This window comes from Pollicipes pollicipes, unplaced genomic scaffold, assembly GCF_011947565.3.
Source record: "Pollicipes pollicipes isolate AB1234 unplaced genomic scaffold, Ppol_2.1 Scaffold_4881;HRSCAF=5763_pilon_pilon_pilon, whole genome shotgun sequence".
Taxonomy (NCBI): Eukaryota; Metazoa; Arthropoda; class Thecostraca; order Pollicipedomorpha; family Pollicipedidae; genus Pollicipes; species Pollicipes pollicipes.
In genome coordinates this window covers 46,965,612-46,981,913 of record NW_023596576.1, presented here as the reverse complement: position 1 = coordinate 46,981,913, position 16,302 = coordinate 46,965,612, and the positions used below count along the sequence as shown (strand labels likewise).

At 51.6% G+C, this 16,302-nt stretch overlaps 2 protein-coding genes across 2 annotated transcripts; one reads left to right on the top strand and one right to left on the bottom strand.

Annotated features, from left to right (window-relative positions):
• Positions 1-817: 817 nt before the first annotated feature.
• LOC119100482 (pinin) lies at positions 818-14,785 on the top strand. The gene is made up of 5 exons (XM_037223573.1): positions 818-1,046; positions 2,213-2,353; positions 3,523-3,687; positions 13,227-14,488; positions 14,729-14,785. The coding sequence occupies exons 2-5, from the start codon at positions 2,224-2,226 to the stop codon at positions 14,783-14,785; spliced, it is 1,614 nt and encodes a 537-aa protein (XP_037079468.1). The 5' UTR covers positions 818-1,046; positions 2,213-2,223.
• Positions 10,704-12,256, bottom strand: LOC119101415 (leucine-rich repeat-containing protein 74A-like). The gene has a single exon (XM_037224745.1). The coding sequence runs from the start codon at positions 11,937-11,939 to the stop codon at positions 10,845-10,847; it is 1,095 nt and encodes a 364-aa protein (XP_037080640.1). The 5' UTR covers positions 11,940-12,256; the 3' UTR covers positions 10,704-10,844.
• Positions 14,786-16,302: the final 1,517 nt, after the last annotated feature.

Below are 16,302 nucleotides of genomic sequence, written 5' to 3'. Positions count from 1 at the left end.
TGTTAGCAAGCCTGAATACGCCAAACTCAGGGTAACAGTGCATTTATATCATCACCAAGTTAACACACTCTGGTAAATCGAGGCAAATCACCTGAATGCGACATCCCAGTTCCCTTCAAGTATTCAGTCTTATCGAGACTTTCTGAATACCTTCGACGTCCTCTCACTTCGGGCTGAGCAAGACAATAACAATACGTTGACAGTTTATCTTCACAGTACCACTACTTCACCAATACTAAACCTCGCCAAACCTATGTGATGCAAACCGATTGCCGACGCTCTTCCCCTGAGAAAGTGGAGCAACTGGCAAACCCACGGCTCTTCAAATAGCATATAAAATCGCCAACTGGGAGCAAACAAACCCTCCGCATAATACAAAATCCCACAACCCCTGAATGTCTTCTTCCCACAAGGTACATGGCTGCGTTTTGTTTTGCCGAATTAGAAACACACATTCATGGCCGCAGAACTGTTCGCCTTCACTCTTAGGAAGACCGTGAAAGATAGACTCTACAATACCTAACCAATCCGATCAATTTGACGTCATGAGACTATTTCGATCATGCATTTCGAGGATCACTCTACCTCCATTTGTTTCGTTAACGAAAGCGTTGGTTCTATCTTAAAATATGGTAATAACAAACGTAGTTCTGTTATATCAAAAACGGGGTAATAGGTTTGTTTTTTGTGCGAATAGCACGATCCGAAATAATTGCGATCAGAGCATGCCTGCCATTTTCCAATGTTTCCACCAGTTGCCATAGAAACAAGTTGCCGCAGGTAAACAAATCGTCTGGAAATTCAGTCGATGGGTGGCCGCATGATGGTGGGTGGTGTGACTGGTCTCGATCGTTCTTGGTGAATCAGTGCTGTACTATGGAACGCAAGCGTATCCGCGTTTCTGCACTGTATTCCGGGAAGAAATTTTGACTTGAAAGCGTCTGTTTAACTAGGTAACCGTATTTTTATAAGCAGAAGGCCAAACATGAACCGTATGTTAACGTTTCTACCAAAACCTGACTGCTGCAAGTTCTCGGAAGTATGAGGTGAGGCGTAATGTAGCATTGTGCTTTGCATTATGATTTAGCATCGTCTTCGTTGGGTCTTTGTCTTTGTCTTTGTCCTAGCATATACATATGTCTCCTTCGATGATTATTCTTCGCAAATGTAAAACAGTGATCATCCTTCATGCTAATCACATTTGCACGATCTGAAGATGTCACATTATTGGGGAATGTGTCGGTCGGATGTGTGGGATGTGTTGGTCGGTTGGCGGAAGGCTGTGCCCGGGGTTTTACGTATTTTCTGTCATTTAACTATTGCACCACTAATTTACTACATGCACCTGGGTGGGACCTTGTACCTCTGGTGCCGTTACCCAGGAAAAATCCCGGCCCCCTTTCGCTTTAAAAAATGGTTGCGCCCCCCCCCCGCCGTTTTTTTTTACAAGGTTCTTATGCCGGTTATGCCCGTCAAGTCAGCAGCATCTCAAGGCCCTCAAGGTTGGATAGATCATCATGAAACGACCGGAGAAGGCCGCATCGGCTGATCCTTTACCACATAAATTTCCTCACTGCCGTTTGATTTTTCACGCTCCTCTTGACTGTTTCGAAGCTACCTTTCTATTGCTTCGAAAGACTTTGATAGTCTGGGACGTCCGACCGGCCCAACCTTGTCGTATTCCTCTGAACTTACATATGTATTTTCATAGGAACTGATTCTTTCCCGTGAGCTGGCTGCTCGATCAGACCTTACTGAATTGTCACAGGCATGTGTTAGAAAACCGACATTTGAAAAATACCACAGCACAAACAGTTTTAAATTCCGCCTATATCGTAGACCTCTAGCAGTATGACGTGTGTCGCGCGCTGCAGGCCTGTTTCTTGCATGACTGGTCGTTTGACCTTCCCAAGAACCCTTGAAAGGCGTAGTTATTGAGTTATAAGGGTGCGTCAACTGCAATGGTAATTTGTGCCTTGAAAGGCTTTGCATAGCCTTGCTTTGCTCTCCGGGCGCCTAGAAACCCTTCGATTGTTTCATGTATCTTGATCGCCGGAGCCCTCTTGGGTCAATGAGTTCTCATCTGGGGTCCTGTGAACAGTCTTACAGCGCTCCAAAATAAAGACCAGTTTGTCTTTGTTTTGTCTACGAGGCTCGTGTCATCTGTTCGTGCCTATGTCGTTGTCACCTAGCCCCGCCCCTGCACTCGCAGGCTGCACTGGCATGGCCGATGACGACGACTATGACTTCTCCGGCCTATCCGTTGCTGGGCAATACGACATCGAAGCATCCGTGCTCGCCGACTGGAGGTCGCAGAACGAAGAGGAGGACGACGATGATTACTCCTACTTTTGTACGTATCATGTTCATTGTGCGGCAGGGTAAGCGTGAGTGTGTCTGCACTATATCGCTTGGAAAAACATCCCGTCTGTTTTTGTTTGTTTTTTTTGCAACGATCCAACTTCGGCTATCTGGAAGTTGAAAATATGTCCCCGACTTTTCTAAAATAAATTATGAGCCGTTCCAGATGAACTAGTCAGATGTTTACGTGCTACCACGTAGTCAGTTTGACACATTGTAGCGTAAATGTATTTCGATGTCAGATCAAGCCAGGTAGATACGCGAATAATTTTTGAAGGTTTACACTTTGCAGACTATGCGTGCTTGTAGATGCAACATTTCGAATTTTTCATTCCCCCTATGGTCCTTTTTTGTAATGCATCAACTGAGTTGGTCTTGGGTCAACCAAGATCATAATAGCGCAGACGATATCTGGTCACCTTTGAAGGCCATGTTAGGTTAAACAATAACAAGATTTGCCAGAACCGAAAGAATTCGAGGTGACTATCTGTCATAAACGAGCCAGTAAACCTAATAATTTTTTAGACCAAATTCCCAAGGAGGTCGTCATAGGCCGTTGCAGGTCACATGAAAAGCGAGGGTGGACAAATTCTTTGATTTCCTAGCCTTGATCCTTTATTTTCGTTAAAATTGTGCGATGTCTCCGACCAAAATGGAGAGGCTCATCCGCCTGTCTTTCCTCATTCACACGACGCCCCGACTATCCAGGGCGAGCTACATGCTCCAGCCATGCATGGGCTCAAGTGCCCCCCCCCCCCCCCCCCCTGCGGGGTCCCGTCCGGGCACCGAGCACATACCTTGTGCTGAGTCCTGGTGGGGGCTAAGTCTCGGCGGGCGCTCCCAGGTGTGAGTAGTCTGCCCCCCACCGCCATCCAATCACTTCTCCCACAGGCCTGAAATGGTTACGGAGAGCCAGAAGAGTTCTAGTCCAAAACTGCTGGAGACTCTTTCGATGACCCTGTTGCGAGACTAAATGACTATCATTACGGGTACTAGAGGGCCTCGAGGTCACCAGACGCGGTTGAGGATTTGTGAGTTGTTGTAAGCGGCCCGTAAGGCCACCAATCATATGACACATGGAAGGTCAGGTTTTTTTGGAGGATGCTGATAGCAAGGGCTATCGACTGTCGTTTTAAGTTCAGCGACTTCATTTCCCTACAGGGCCCGATCATCCTCCGTATGACATTGAAGAGAAACTACGCGAAATCAACAAGGTGCACGAGGAGGACGAAACCCCCGTGGAGAGCAACCGGCCGAGAAAAATCAAGTTCAACAACAGGGTGCAGATGCGTGCCATCTCTATGCGACGAATCCCGCCGCCAACAGGTAAGCAGCCGTTTCGCTGCAGCGGAGTGGCGTGGGAGACAGGTTGTCGTCCTTTCATATTAATCAAGCATGATTATGTGTGTTACACTAGGGTTTGGCGTCGGAGGTGAAGGTACTCCGATGTCATTTCTTCCTTTTGAACTTGCTCCAGGTGTCGCCGTCTGGCAGAGGTCTTGTTTGTTTCAAATGCAATCCGCCAGTTGTCGAGGATATCTCACATGGGGTTGAGCCCTTGAGCCCAGAGCTCACCGACGGGTAAGCACCGACTGTAAGTTGACATTGCCCCATACACCGAGCCGCAAATATCTGCCACAGTAGTCAAAACAGGGTCAGTGTCTCCACCGACCTGGTGCGTCCAGTCATGAGTGATATACCGAGAGCTCACTTCCGTGGTTTGATTTGTGCTCTCCCCACATAATCGTTATATTGAACACTTCTCTGGATCTATCAGTCGCTTTTATGATCCTGTTCGCAATAAGAGACAAGAATACGCTTGCCCTATGCTAATTTGGTGGTTGTGGTTTGGTTCGGGTCGGGAATCATTTGATTCTTCACCATGGGGCAAATAGCCACGGAAAGGTGGTGACGGCGGGCACACAAGTGATAGGCGGGCGAGTTCAGTTCGGACACGCGGGGTCTGTAACAGAAGGCTTTCAGAGCCTCGTGAAGACCGGACAGACACGGCACAGCGTAAGACCACAAGGGCATGTGAACTCTCTAGCGCCGGTGGTGACCGTACTAGGTAGTGGAGAGCTAGAAAGTCGCGCTCGGCCAACAGTTCGTCAGTTTCGTGCCACCGGAGCGTTTCAGGGTGGGAGACATATAGTTTATTTCATCATACAGACATACAGTTCATTTCACTGATTAGAGTTCTGGCGTCAAAATGTAACGTTTTTTGAATCCTTTGTTTTTGCGTTTGTGAGTAACCAACCCACGCCGTGGGGCAGTATGTTATGTGGAAATGAACGAGTCCTTCAATCTCGATATTCAGTTTCAGCTGGAAGCTGATGGCTTCATTTGGCTAGACCCTATAAAGTGCCGTAACACCGTAAAACAGTGGCAGATACCTGATGCTTCCAATTTAGGTTAGCATAAACAACGATTCTAAGAACCTTTACTGAAGGCGAGGGTTTAATTTTTACCTCCCTAATGTTGGCCTAAAAATTTATTCTTGCCCGTGTTGAGCAGACTTTACAAGCGAAAGATCAGTTTGACGAGACAAATTTTGAGTCGATTCAGCGTAAGGCAATTTAGAACGATTCTGAAGGTTGTCATCCAACCATGAAGGTTGGTAATATTGGCGCGTTCGGGCGGGGGTCAATTTGACCTCCAATGGTTTTTTTCGGAATGATTGCCGAACGGCACGGGGTACTGGCACCAAATTTGGCATAGCTTTAGACATTTGAATAGCGGATCGTTTGCTCTCAAATAGTTAGGTGTACCTTGTAAGATTACTGATCTATGGCAGGTCAGTCAGGCCATGGATTCCGCGAGTATAATTTCTGGGGAGTTATTCAATCTGATGCAATAACGGAGTGTTAGACGAAGCCATACATCTCTGGTGTAGTGTGTTCGTTTGAATTTATTGATAAGAGGAACCGCGTTGTACATCTTCCATGGACTTCTTAAAAGTCAGAATAGGTCCCTGAGCTAAAATTACGCAGGTTAACATTTTGTTTTAGGAACATACTGCCTAGCGTAATCCTTGACTCTTTTCAAATGAAAAAATTAAAGCAGTCTTGTATGATTTCGGTCACCATGACCTCCGAAAGGTCACACAAGGTTACTGCTCTTAAATGAGCACCTGTGATCTTTTGCTTAGAACAGGGATCTGGGCTCATGGTATTTGCATGAGAAGGGCTTTGGCTTCTTGAGACACCAGTCTGGAGTTTGACATTGTTTGACCTTATTTAACTCGAAGGTCATGACCCAGAAGCCTCAAATTTGACACAAGCGAATTCACGTACGGGCCAGCACGCTGTGAATTCAGTGTATCTAGCCCTCTTAGTTTCTTAGATCTCAGGCGGCCAAATTAACCTACCCGAGCGAGGGATATTCAGCTATCCACCAGGGCACGTGTTAATAATCTGAGCGTCGTCGGCGGACGTAGTGCTAGAAAAAGACCATAAGTAAATGCGCAAACAAAATTGATCCTAAAATTCTCCCCTGATCTACGCCGTGCGTGACCGGGAGTGCAGTTTCGTCACCTTAGACACGCCGCGAACGGCCCGCAAGCCAGCCACGGAACCAGTGGCTCACCAACCCCGTACCAACCAAGCCTCCAGAAGCCAGCAAGGCTGAAGACTGTCAAAAGCTTTCAACGTGCCGGTCGTCGCCAGTGTCATGATTAAGCTACGATCTGTGTTACTGGTTAGCAAGTTGACAGTGCCGAACACCGTCGACTCCGTGGGGTGACCTGGGCAGAAAACATGCTGCTCGGGATATATAACGTGCTGTTTTGGCATGTAGGATTCAGGCTGGTTGCCGACTATTCGCGCGCAACGTTTTGCTACCACTGACAGGGTCGAACTATGCCGAAACTTTTTTGGGTCGTTCTGATCGCCGGTTTTATGCAAAGACGTCACGGCAGCTTTTTCCTGTACGGACGGTACATTTTTCGTACAGACGGTACGTTGCCGGACCCTAGCGAACTATTAACAATGCGCAGAAGATGAGGCGCGATTACAGGAAAGATTGATCTGATCAAAGGTATGGTAGCGCCGCCTACACCACCGGCTTCCGTCCTAACATTGTCATTTAGTATTGCACAGACGTTTTACCAGTACTTCCCGGTATATTAAAGGTGATTACTGTTCGTGCGAAAGAGTTCGTTAGTATTTCGGAGGACCACCGACATGAGACGTTGAAAGAAAAGAGTCTCTATTAGCCAAAGAGTTGCAAGGCAAAGGTGAGAGAGGGGTTGGAAGGGCGGCGTCGCACACTCCGAAGTCGTCGTCGTCGTCGTCGTAAACGCTGTCGCGGCTCGCGTCGATCCGCGCCGGCGGAGTCTGAACGTGGACTAGGCTCGCGTCGAGCCGCGCCGTCGGAGCCTGAACGTGGACTAGGCTCGCATCGAGCCGCGCCGTCGGAGCCTGAACGTGGGTTGCTCGGCAGGGACCGTGCGTCCTCGCCCGCGCGTCCCCATAAACCTACGTGGGTTTATGGGCCACAGATGTTCGGAACCAATCGGCAGAGGGGCCGCTCACACCCTCGCGGAGCCGCCGCCGCCGCACCGGCAGCGACGGCCCGTTTGCTCGCTAACAATTACCTTAACATAACTCTCAGCCAGTAATGTCGAAAATCTATTGACTGAAGCCGTTCCTTTTTTATCAACTATAACTAGCTACTTAGCTTACGTTTGCTTGCTTGTACTTTTTGGCAAACACTGAGACATGTCAATTCCATACGGAATTGTTTTCAATAGCGTCATTTTGCAAACTGGTCCAAAATGGCAGAGCTGAAGCAGAGCCACAGTTTGATGTGCATGGGCCAGTACCACAAAAGCCATTAGTACAAAATGCAGCTCGTTTTCGGGATATTGCTTGATCTGATTCTCCTAAAAGCGTGGTAACGGACACGTCAGCAGCCGGGCGATCGCTCTATCATTCCATTCGTGTGGTGCTGGAAGTTGACCAATCTAGATGAAACAGGGCGACGCGAACGTGCCGAAAGCTTGACGTGCGTGAGAAACACAAACGTGGTGTGGAAAGGGGGCTGGTTTTGCGGAAACTAACCGATACCCAGTAATGCGTGCCACCGGACACCACTTCTCTCACTGCTCCCAGCGATATTGGCACACGCCGTAGTACCGTAGTGAACTTCTGCAGTAAATTTTGGGTTTTCCCGTCAGATTCGCTCCCTGTTTCCATTTTTGCCAGCCGTGCTTGTCCACAACTTGTCATTATACACCCATGTTCTGGGATGCACCTTAGTAGAGGGGTAATGTTTACATAGGCACTTTTGCATACAACATTCCAAGTGTTTTGTCGTTCATAAATTGGCTATTCACGATTTCACAGTTTAATTTTTCGTAAGTCGCCATTCAGCCAGTGTTGGCTTAGTGATTCTTCAGTTTGGCATGCCGCGCTCTTGCAAGCCATCGTATTCCGAGCTCCTAAACATTTTATGTTGCGAACAGTCGTTTTTCCTGTGCTTGTTTTTTGATCGGTCATCTTTTTTCTTCTTTTCTATCTGTTGTATTATGTCTTTTTATATTTTTTTCTATCTTTTTGGAACGTTTTTATTTCCTCATTTGGTCGTACTCACCATTTTGAAACGTCGCCATTTTAACACGGGCACGTTTTACCATTTGCCATCTGGACTTGTCACCTATTTTACGTGTCGTCTTTTGTGGGTTGCCGTCTACCGCATAACCTATTCTGGTATGACGCCTTTTTACATGTTGCCATGTAGCACTCGATAAAAAAACATTGCTGTGTTTACAGCTTGCATTTTCTCGTAGTCCTCTAAGCACATCCCATAGATCACTATGGATTGATCATATTCGTTTTCATTGAACCCGCAACATTGGCAGGGCTTTTAAATAACCGCCAACATAGGCATGAAGAAGGGTTCGGAAATTAACGGTTCGCAGGGCAATTTTAGGAAAACATGTTGTCAACGCTTATGCGGAAGCACGGCGTGTACGTTCTTAATAGACGTCTAATGTGTGCAAGACTCCGAGCACCAGGGACGATTTCATTGTTCAGCTTGAAAGCATAGCAACTCCGATGGCCATGCGCCATGACTATCCATCGCATGTAACTACGTGCTAGAAGCCATATGCTGCTTGGTCATCAGGCAGTTCGCAGTTTTGACAGCGGGCGGTGGTTGTTGCCGGGTGCTGACCGGTGATGCTGTCGGTACACGCACCGTGCGCCAGCGGGTGTAGTGGCGTGGACACTGCAGTCGCAGTGTCCTGCGAACACTGCGACATTGAAGCACCTTATTGATTTCAGCGAGAATCTCTATCGCTTTGGGCGCATGCTTGAGACACTTGCCAGACATGGACACAACCCTGTTTCCTTCCCATACAACTACTGTGTACCGTTTCAACTTTCACTAAAATTTCAAAAGAGCCATTTCAAAATCCATTACCTGTTTCTGACAGTTGGTTCGTGACATGCGTGCAGCTCGCGTCCTCGTTTAGCATTATTACGTATATCTTTCGCGAGGGCAGCTCTTTCCGATGCACCGAGGCGCTAAACACAGTCGGGGCTGCTCATGAATGGAAATGCGGCATTATAAGAAACGTGCCTGGATTTCAGGACAGCGCGCCGCATTACATCGCCAAGGGGATCAAGCTGTGGCTTAACACGCATCCCGAGAGAATGCAGTTGGGTAGCTCTTAACGTTGAAGCGGGCACCTCATTGTTTGGACTTGTCCACCAGATTTGTACTTTTGGGATGCTGAAAGAAGGCTATTTAAAAGCCATCGAACAATTGGCGAGGAGATAAAAACTATTTCCGCGGCATTCTGCGGGCTAGTAAAGAAAATCCAGAAACAAATTTTGCACGTACCGCATGCAATTGCATATCTACATGAGCTATCCTCGTCAGATGTGACAAAAGGAGAAGGAGGAAGGGAGGAGGAAAGTATAGGAGGAAGATCGGTCCCCGACCTCACGACTTTGTCAATAAATCTCCTCACCGGAGTAAAGTGGGAGACCAACAAGAGCAACGGCACCGTCCGCCTAACGATTCAAAGTACAATACAAACCACCAGGACACCGCTCAGAATAAACGGGCAAACAAATATCCCGATAAAACCATGGGTAACTGACCCCACACTATAGCTCCTCCATTTGGCGAGATAAAGGGTGATTCCCTGGAAGCCATCGAAGAAACCGAAAGGACCATGCCATGCGGCAATGAAGACAGAAGAACAACCATCTCCAGACCGAAGGTTGTGAGGACACAAAAGATCAGCGTGAAGAGGCACTGTGGATGAGTGCGGCTCCTAACCCTGGGTAACGCTGCTGCAAATGTCAACCGTGAAAGGCCTCCGCGGATCTTCCGACGGCTCGCAGAAATGAGTCTTGACGCCAGCTTGTGACAAGCATCAGCCTGGTGTGACAAAGATACTCCGCTGAACCTGCGGCACACCTCCAGCTGCCGACCAGCGGGGGTCCACCGGCGCGGCACAAAGCTGCTGTCGCTGAGGTAGAGAAGGGAAGCCTGCTTCGAGGAGTTTTGTGATTTTTCACGACTACCGACACTGAAACAACTCAGCGTTGCCGGAACAGTCCAGAGCTCGGGCACGCATCATTCCTATGCTCGGATTCTTTCCACGACGCCCAACTGTCGCAAAACGGATCAGAGCTGCAACAAAAGTACATATCGCACGGGAAATGTCTGAACCGTCCAACAGGTCTAACCCAATAACGGATGACCATAACCCTACACTGTGTCCTCTGTCGTGGTGACTCCAGAGCAACGAGGCTGTGGCCGGACTGGCCAATCAGGCAGCGGCGTGGCGCTCACAGGCCCGCAGTCATCGACATACCATGTGCTCGAGCGGCCGTCCGTGACCTGACACACTGCATGACGACAGCTCGTGTCAAGCGCCAGCCCACCTGATCCAGACACTTGGACGGGAAGCCTTCGTGAGATGGGATCGGACCCGCCGCATCGAAGCCGCGCAGAGGGTACAGCGTACCGACCAGGTTGACGTTGCGCCGGATTGGCCGGCCGGTATCCCACTGTGCCGGCGGCGTGGGAGGCTTGACCACCTCCCCTCCCCGAACAGCCTACTCGGCCTACCCGGCCAGAAGGAACTGGTTCTGAGGCGCTTCCTCCTACCCTCGAGGGAGCCGCGTTGAGAGCCTTAAATTGAGTTGACCCTGCGGGTCGCGCGGTTGGGACCGCGCCAGACGTGCCCTCGCACAAGGACGCGAAAACAACAAGAAGCTAAACGGCTCGTTAACATGCCCCCGCAATGCTTCCGAGACATAGCTTATTGTTCCATTCTGTGCCCTGGTCAAGCTTTTATGAACTTGCATTCGAAACATAAAAAGCACTGACTGGCATCTGTACTGACCAAAAGTATTACCACGAACGCGAGTCAGTGCACGATAAGAGTCGCTGTTATATGCGTTACAATTACACCGAGGCATTGTCGAATTAAAACACTGCACTTGAAAAAGCATGGCATGCGTTCACTTTTTCTTCTTAATTACGGGTGGCGGAGGACCCCTGCCCTTCTTCTGGGGTGGCGCGATAAGCACCATGTTCTTGTTAATCGTCCCATGCACCACAGTTATCGCCTCCTGATCGAGCTTCTCCTTCATCTTCACAAAGTCACTGCTGACCTCGATCTGGGAGAGGTCCACGTAACCGACGCTCGCCTTGGGCAGCACCTTCATGAGAGCCAGAGCGCCTACTGGCGTCACGGGGTTGTGGCCGAGCCAGATCTTCTCCAGCGTCTGGTTCTTGCGCAGCCCGATGGCGATGGGTCGCATGCTGGGGTCGCGCAGTCGGTTGTGCGACACGTCCAGCTCGGCCAGCGTGGTGTTCTTCTTGAGCAGGTCGCGCAGGCCGCGCGCCACGTCCGGCCCGAGGCTGTTCCAAGCGAGGTCGAGCCGGCGCAGGCGGCTGTTCGCGCGCAGGCCCATCAGCAGGTCCCGTGCCGAGCGCGCGCGGAACGTGTTCCAGGAGAGGTCGAGCGTCTCCAGCCCCTCGTCGGCGGTCAGCACGGTGCCCAGCACCTTGCCGCACTCGGAGAGCTCGTTGTAGCCGAGGTTGAGCTGGCGCAGGTTGAGGCTGACCTCGATGACGGCGGCGAGCGCGGGCGCGTCAACGTCCAGCAGGTGGCAGTGCGACAGGTCCAGCGAGGTCAGTGTGTAGTTATTGCTGAGCATCACCCGCAGGCTGTCCAGCCCCGGCCCCGTCAGGTTGTTGCGGCTGAGGTTGATTGCGCCAATGAAGCTGTTGTCGTTCATCATGGCCTCGATGTTGGGCAGGACGTCGTCCTCAAGGCGGTTGTTGCTCAGGTTCAGGGTGGTGGCGGTCGTGTTGTATGCCAGGGAGTGGCACAGTGGAAGCATGTCCAGCCTGGTTAGGCCGTAGCTCTGTAGGCGGAGGTCTTCGGCGTACGTGTCCAAGGACCGTAAGTATTGGCTTATGGGAACCACGCCCAGCTGTTTACAGCTAAGCTGATAGGTCACCTTGGGATTTGATAGCGCTGGTCGGGGAAAGAGCTTTTCTCTGTCAGCTAAGACACTAAAATCTGGTTCTGGGATCGGAACTAACATAACAGATTTTGGTGGCAATTCTTGTAAAACGTCAGCCGCTTCTTCAGGGCTCACTGAAGAAGTCGGGTTGCTGGAATTATCTTCAGAACACGTCTCTTCTGTGTCCTCTTCCCCGTCCTCGCACTCTTCGTCGCCGCTTTCGTGCACCGCATCCTCATGTACAGATTCTGCATTGTTTTCGTGATTACTACGAACATCCCGTGGAGGATTGCTCTGGGCTTCGGGAGCTTCAGAGTCTTCCGGCTTTGCTTGTGCTTCTTCGAGCGGAGAGCCTTCTGCTCCGTTCGTTTCTGTATTTTCCTGATTTTCATGAGCGTTATCTGAGGAAATTTGACCTGGTTGGACCGCTTCGTTTGGATTTGTTTCCTCTTCTGGTGCTGCATTCTGTTCCTTTGATACAGTACTCGGAGGAGTATTTTCTGCAAGGCCCGACTTTTTAGAAACCACACTGGCTGAAGTTTGTGGGTCATTGTCTACAGGCTCGTCCGTTTTTCCAGTGTCGCTTGTACTTGCATTTTTTAAACTGTGTTTGGACGCTGCGCCCTGATCTATCCTTACATTCAGGGCACTAGCTCCATTGACGTTCGGGTCATTCGCCTGTCCGGTCTTCGCTACATCCTGATCACTGGTCCCATTAACGTTCGGGGCATCTGCCTCTCCGGTCTCCGGTACATCCTGCTCACCGGTCCCATTGACGTTCGGGGCATCTGCCTCTCCTTTGTCCGATACATCTTGCTCACCGGTCCCATTGACGTTCGGGGCATCTGAGTCTCCGTGCTCAGATTCCGTTTTGCCTTGCGTTTCTTCAGGTACGGGTGGATCGTCTTTGGCTATGGAATGGTGCGATGCCTCCTTTGTTTCTTCCTGATTTTCTTGTTCTACCATCCCTTAAATATTCTCAAATTAAGGTTTTACGAACATCATGTGCATGTTTCATGTTATAAATACCAATTTGCTGCGGATGTTCAATGATTATGAAGATCTCACCGATTTGGTGCACCGTCTATGCACCAGCAATGAAAAATAAAAAATCTGCACTGAAACGGCTGTGCCTTTTGTAAAAATGATGGGCTCTCACGTGCAGTTGTTGTAAACGATCTAATCGTTTCATATTTTTAGTTGTGTGCAACGTTCGTTAATTTTTTATTTGTATCCGTCAGTTATGTTCCAGCTGTGTCTGTAAAAGTATATGACACACGGGAAAGCCTCGGATTGAATACATGGGCGGATGGTCTTACAACCGCAGTCGTATCCAAAAAATCCCTTCTTGCTTTTGTTCTTTGGCAGATGAGAACGACGACGAGGATGAGCCATTCGACTTGAACAAGTACGAAACGGATGAGAAGGTAGCTGATATCGAGACCTCCATCAGCGCGCCACCACACCCGATGCCGAAGGTTCCCGATCCTCCTAAGAGCTCGCACGTTCCACCCCCTTCAACGCACGTCTCCACCATCAGCGGCTCTGTTGCGGGCATGTCGCCGACGGCGGCCGCCGGCGTCCACCGCAAGACCAAGATTCAGAGCAGGACGACCATGTCAAGGAGTGGCCATGGGGTGTCGAAGTCAGTGGGTGGCGCGTCCACAAGTACGTATGCTTATAGGGGGGCTCATGCCAGCAACGTTCGGCGGGGTTTTAGTGACTCTCAAAATTTACAGTCTCCAGACGAGTTGGCCGACGATTGCCTGTCTGTTCTGTCGCTGACGGACGACGACGCCGACTGCGTGGTGCGGCCGGCCCGCTCGGACACCGGCTATAGCAGCATGACGCCGGTCGAGGAACCGCCTGAGCTGGAGCGGGACGCGCAGATGGAGCCGGTGCTGGAGCCGAAGCCGGCGCCGGAGCCTGTTCTAGAGCCAGAGCCGGTACTGGAACTGGAGCCAGTGCGGAAGCCGGAGCCAGTACGGCGGCCGGAGCCGGAGCTGCAGTCGCAGCCGCGCACCGAGTGGCGGGCGGTGCGGCAGTTGAAGCCGACGGCTGTGCGGAGTAGCCAGACGCAGACGGAGCGGGAGGATCCGGCGCGTGGTTGCACCGCCCCGGCACCGTCCGACGACGACCCTGAGCCGGACGCCGGCGCCCGCGCCTCATCAGGCCAGGATGAGCTGGACCTGGCGAGAGATAAGTGCGGCCAACAGCTGCCGCAGCAGCGCAAGGATAGTGGGGGCGAGGAAGACCAACCAGGCAACGCCAACGCTCTTGAGAATGTGGCTTTGTCTGTACGTGGTAGTCGTGACACTCGAGCAGGCCAGCAGGTCCAAAGCCAGGGCAAGGCGGATATCCAGGCTCGCAGCGACGATGTTGGCCCGTGTCAGCAGTCGGACGCCCGCAAAACGGACAGCCCGAAGTCTGTGGACAGCGCCGTGGAGTCTATGGACGACCACACTTCCACCAGCCGTGAATCGAGCACTGACGGCTGGTCCGGAGACGGCCTGGAGCCGCCACCGACGTCGCCACAGGCCTCGCGGCAGCAGTCTCTCGGTCTGACGGGCACCCAACACCAAATCACCACCATGCCGCGACACAAGAGGAAGCGGGACCCGTCGAAGGGCGCGAGCCCCGTGGCCGCCGCCAGCCGCCGGGCTCCGCGTGTCGCCACCTCGCCGAAGCCTGCTACGGCGGCTCCTGTGGCCTCCATCAGGGGGGCGCACGCGGCGCGCGGCGCCGGCGGGGCCTCGCCGACCCGCCGGCCGAGCCCTGTCAAAGGCCCGGCCGGGGCCTCGCCGGAGAGGCCCGAGCAGAGGCCACACTCGGCACCGGCGAGGTCAGCGCCGCCGGCCGGCCTCTGGCAGCGGCCCAAGCAGCGGTCAGTACCGGAGCGGGCCGACGCGCTGCTAAAGGGAGGGTAGTGTCTGTGACGGGCCTTTCCTGGGCTTCAGTACTGTATGTCATCAGCTTTAGTATCAGCGCTTGTGGTTTGGGTGTTCGCGTTAAAAAAAGCTATGAGGAAAGGAGCGGGCAATGTATGGTATGGCAATACGCATGTGCATAATAAGGTGACTTATATTGTAGGAATTATAATGATGCATGTAAAGAGCACTGGGGCAGAATTGTACGATGCCAGGCCACTAGATCAATCGAGGCCGCCTGCGTAGCACGCTGTGTGCGGTGTAATGGCCCTAAGGACGATGTGCACGCGCTGAGCCCTGTTTTAATGAGCCTCCGATCGTCCGTCCGTGGGCCAGTGGCTGATGCCATTCCACTGACCGGTCACCAGAGCTGGTCAGCTGTCGGCCCAGCCGCCGGCCGCCGCTGCCCGGTCCCCGACCCGGCGCCGGCCGGCCTCCCAGGACCCGTCGCTGACCTTCCAGCAGTGGCTCGTGCAGCATGAGAAGGAGCGGGCGCAGGCCCTCAAGGACAGGAAGAGCGGTGCCAAAAAACGCAAGCAGGAAGCACACATCAAACAGGTGGGAACGGGCCAGGGTTTGTGATGCATTCCCACGACGTGTTACGCTCAGGTCAGCGGAGCATCACCAACTCGTACGGATTACGGCATGCTAGTTGATCATTCGGGTACCGAAAGTGTCAAGCTGCGCCTCTGGGAACCTAAGGAACCTGAGAGAATCTAAGAGTTGAGAAGCAGGCAACGCCATATAGGCCCAGTAGTTGAGTGTGTCCGTAGAACCCCAATGACAACGAATGGATTGTTCAAGTCACGTTTGCTCCTGGTTGAAACCAGGAAAATAAGAAACACGTTCTTATGTGTTCGCTCGAAAGGCGCTGCACGTGGTTAACACTTGTTAACTGATTGCCAGATGGCTTCAGATGCCTGTCGTATCGAGCAGGGCGCATGTTCTCGGACTCGGTCCCAGCACCATTGGCTTGGAAAACCAAATGCCCTTCCGTTTCGCCACTGTGGCGGCTTCAAATGTCGCGCTCTGAATAGGCGCCGGTCGAGCTCACCTGAACGGGCCGGCATGTCGCCTTCGGTTCAGACGCTAATCCCCTACCCATGACTTCGGTTTAGTGGTCCCGTTGCGTCACCCTGTGACTGCAAACGAGCCGGCTTTGTTCACCTTTTCATCCCAGAAGTCGTCCTTCGGCTACGGAACTCATCCTTTGCTAACTTTCGCCGGGCACAGAGCTGATGCAACGGTTCGTCCAGTTTTGTTTTTCGGACGCAGCTCCCAGACCGTTCCGTACGTTGTAGTGAAATTTGGGCCCGCCCAATTTGAAACCTCTTGACACCCGACCTGCAAGTTTCAACTTTCCGCCCTGTCGGTTCACTGAGCGATAGCTTCGCCCCCGAAGCTTGACGCGGAAAAAGAAAAGAGGAAATATTTGTTTTGCGGCGCCTTCTTGGTTCGTGTGTGCCCCTCGTCTCATTGTCCATCGATTTTAACGGCAGTTCATGGTTAAATTGTGC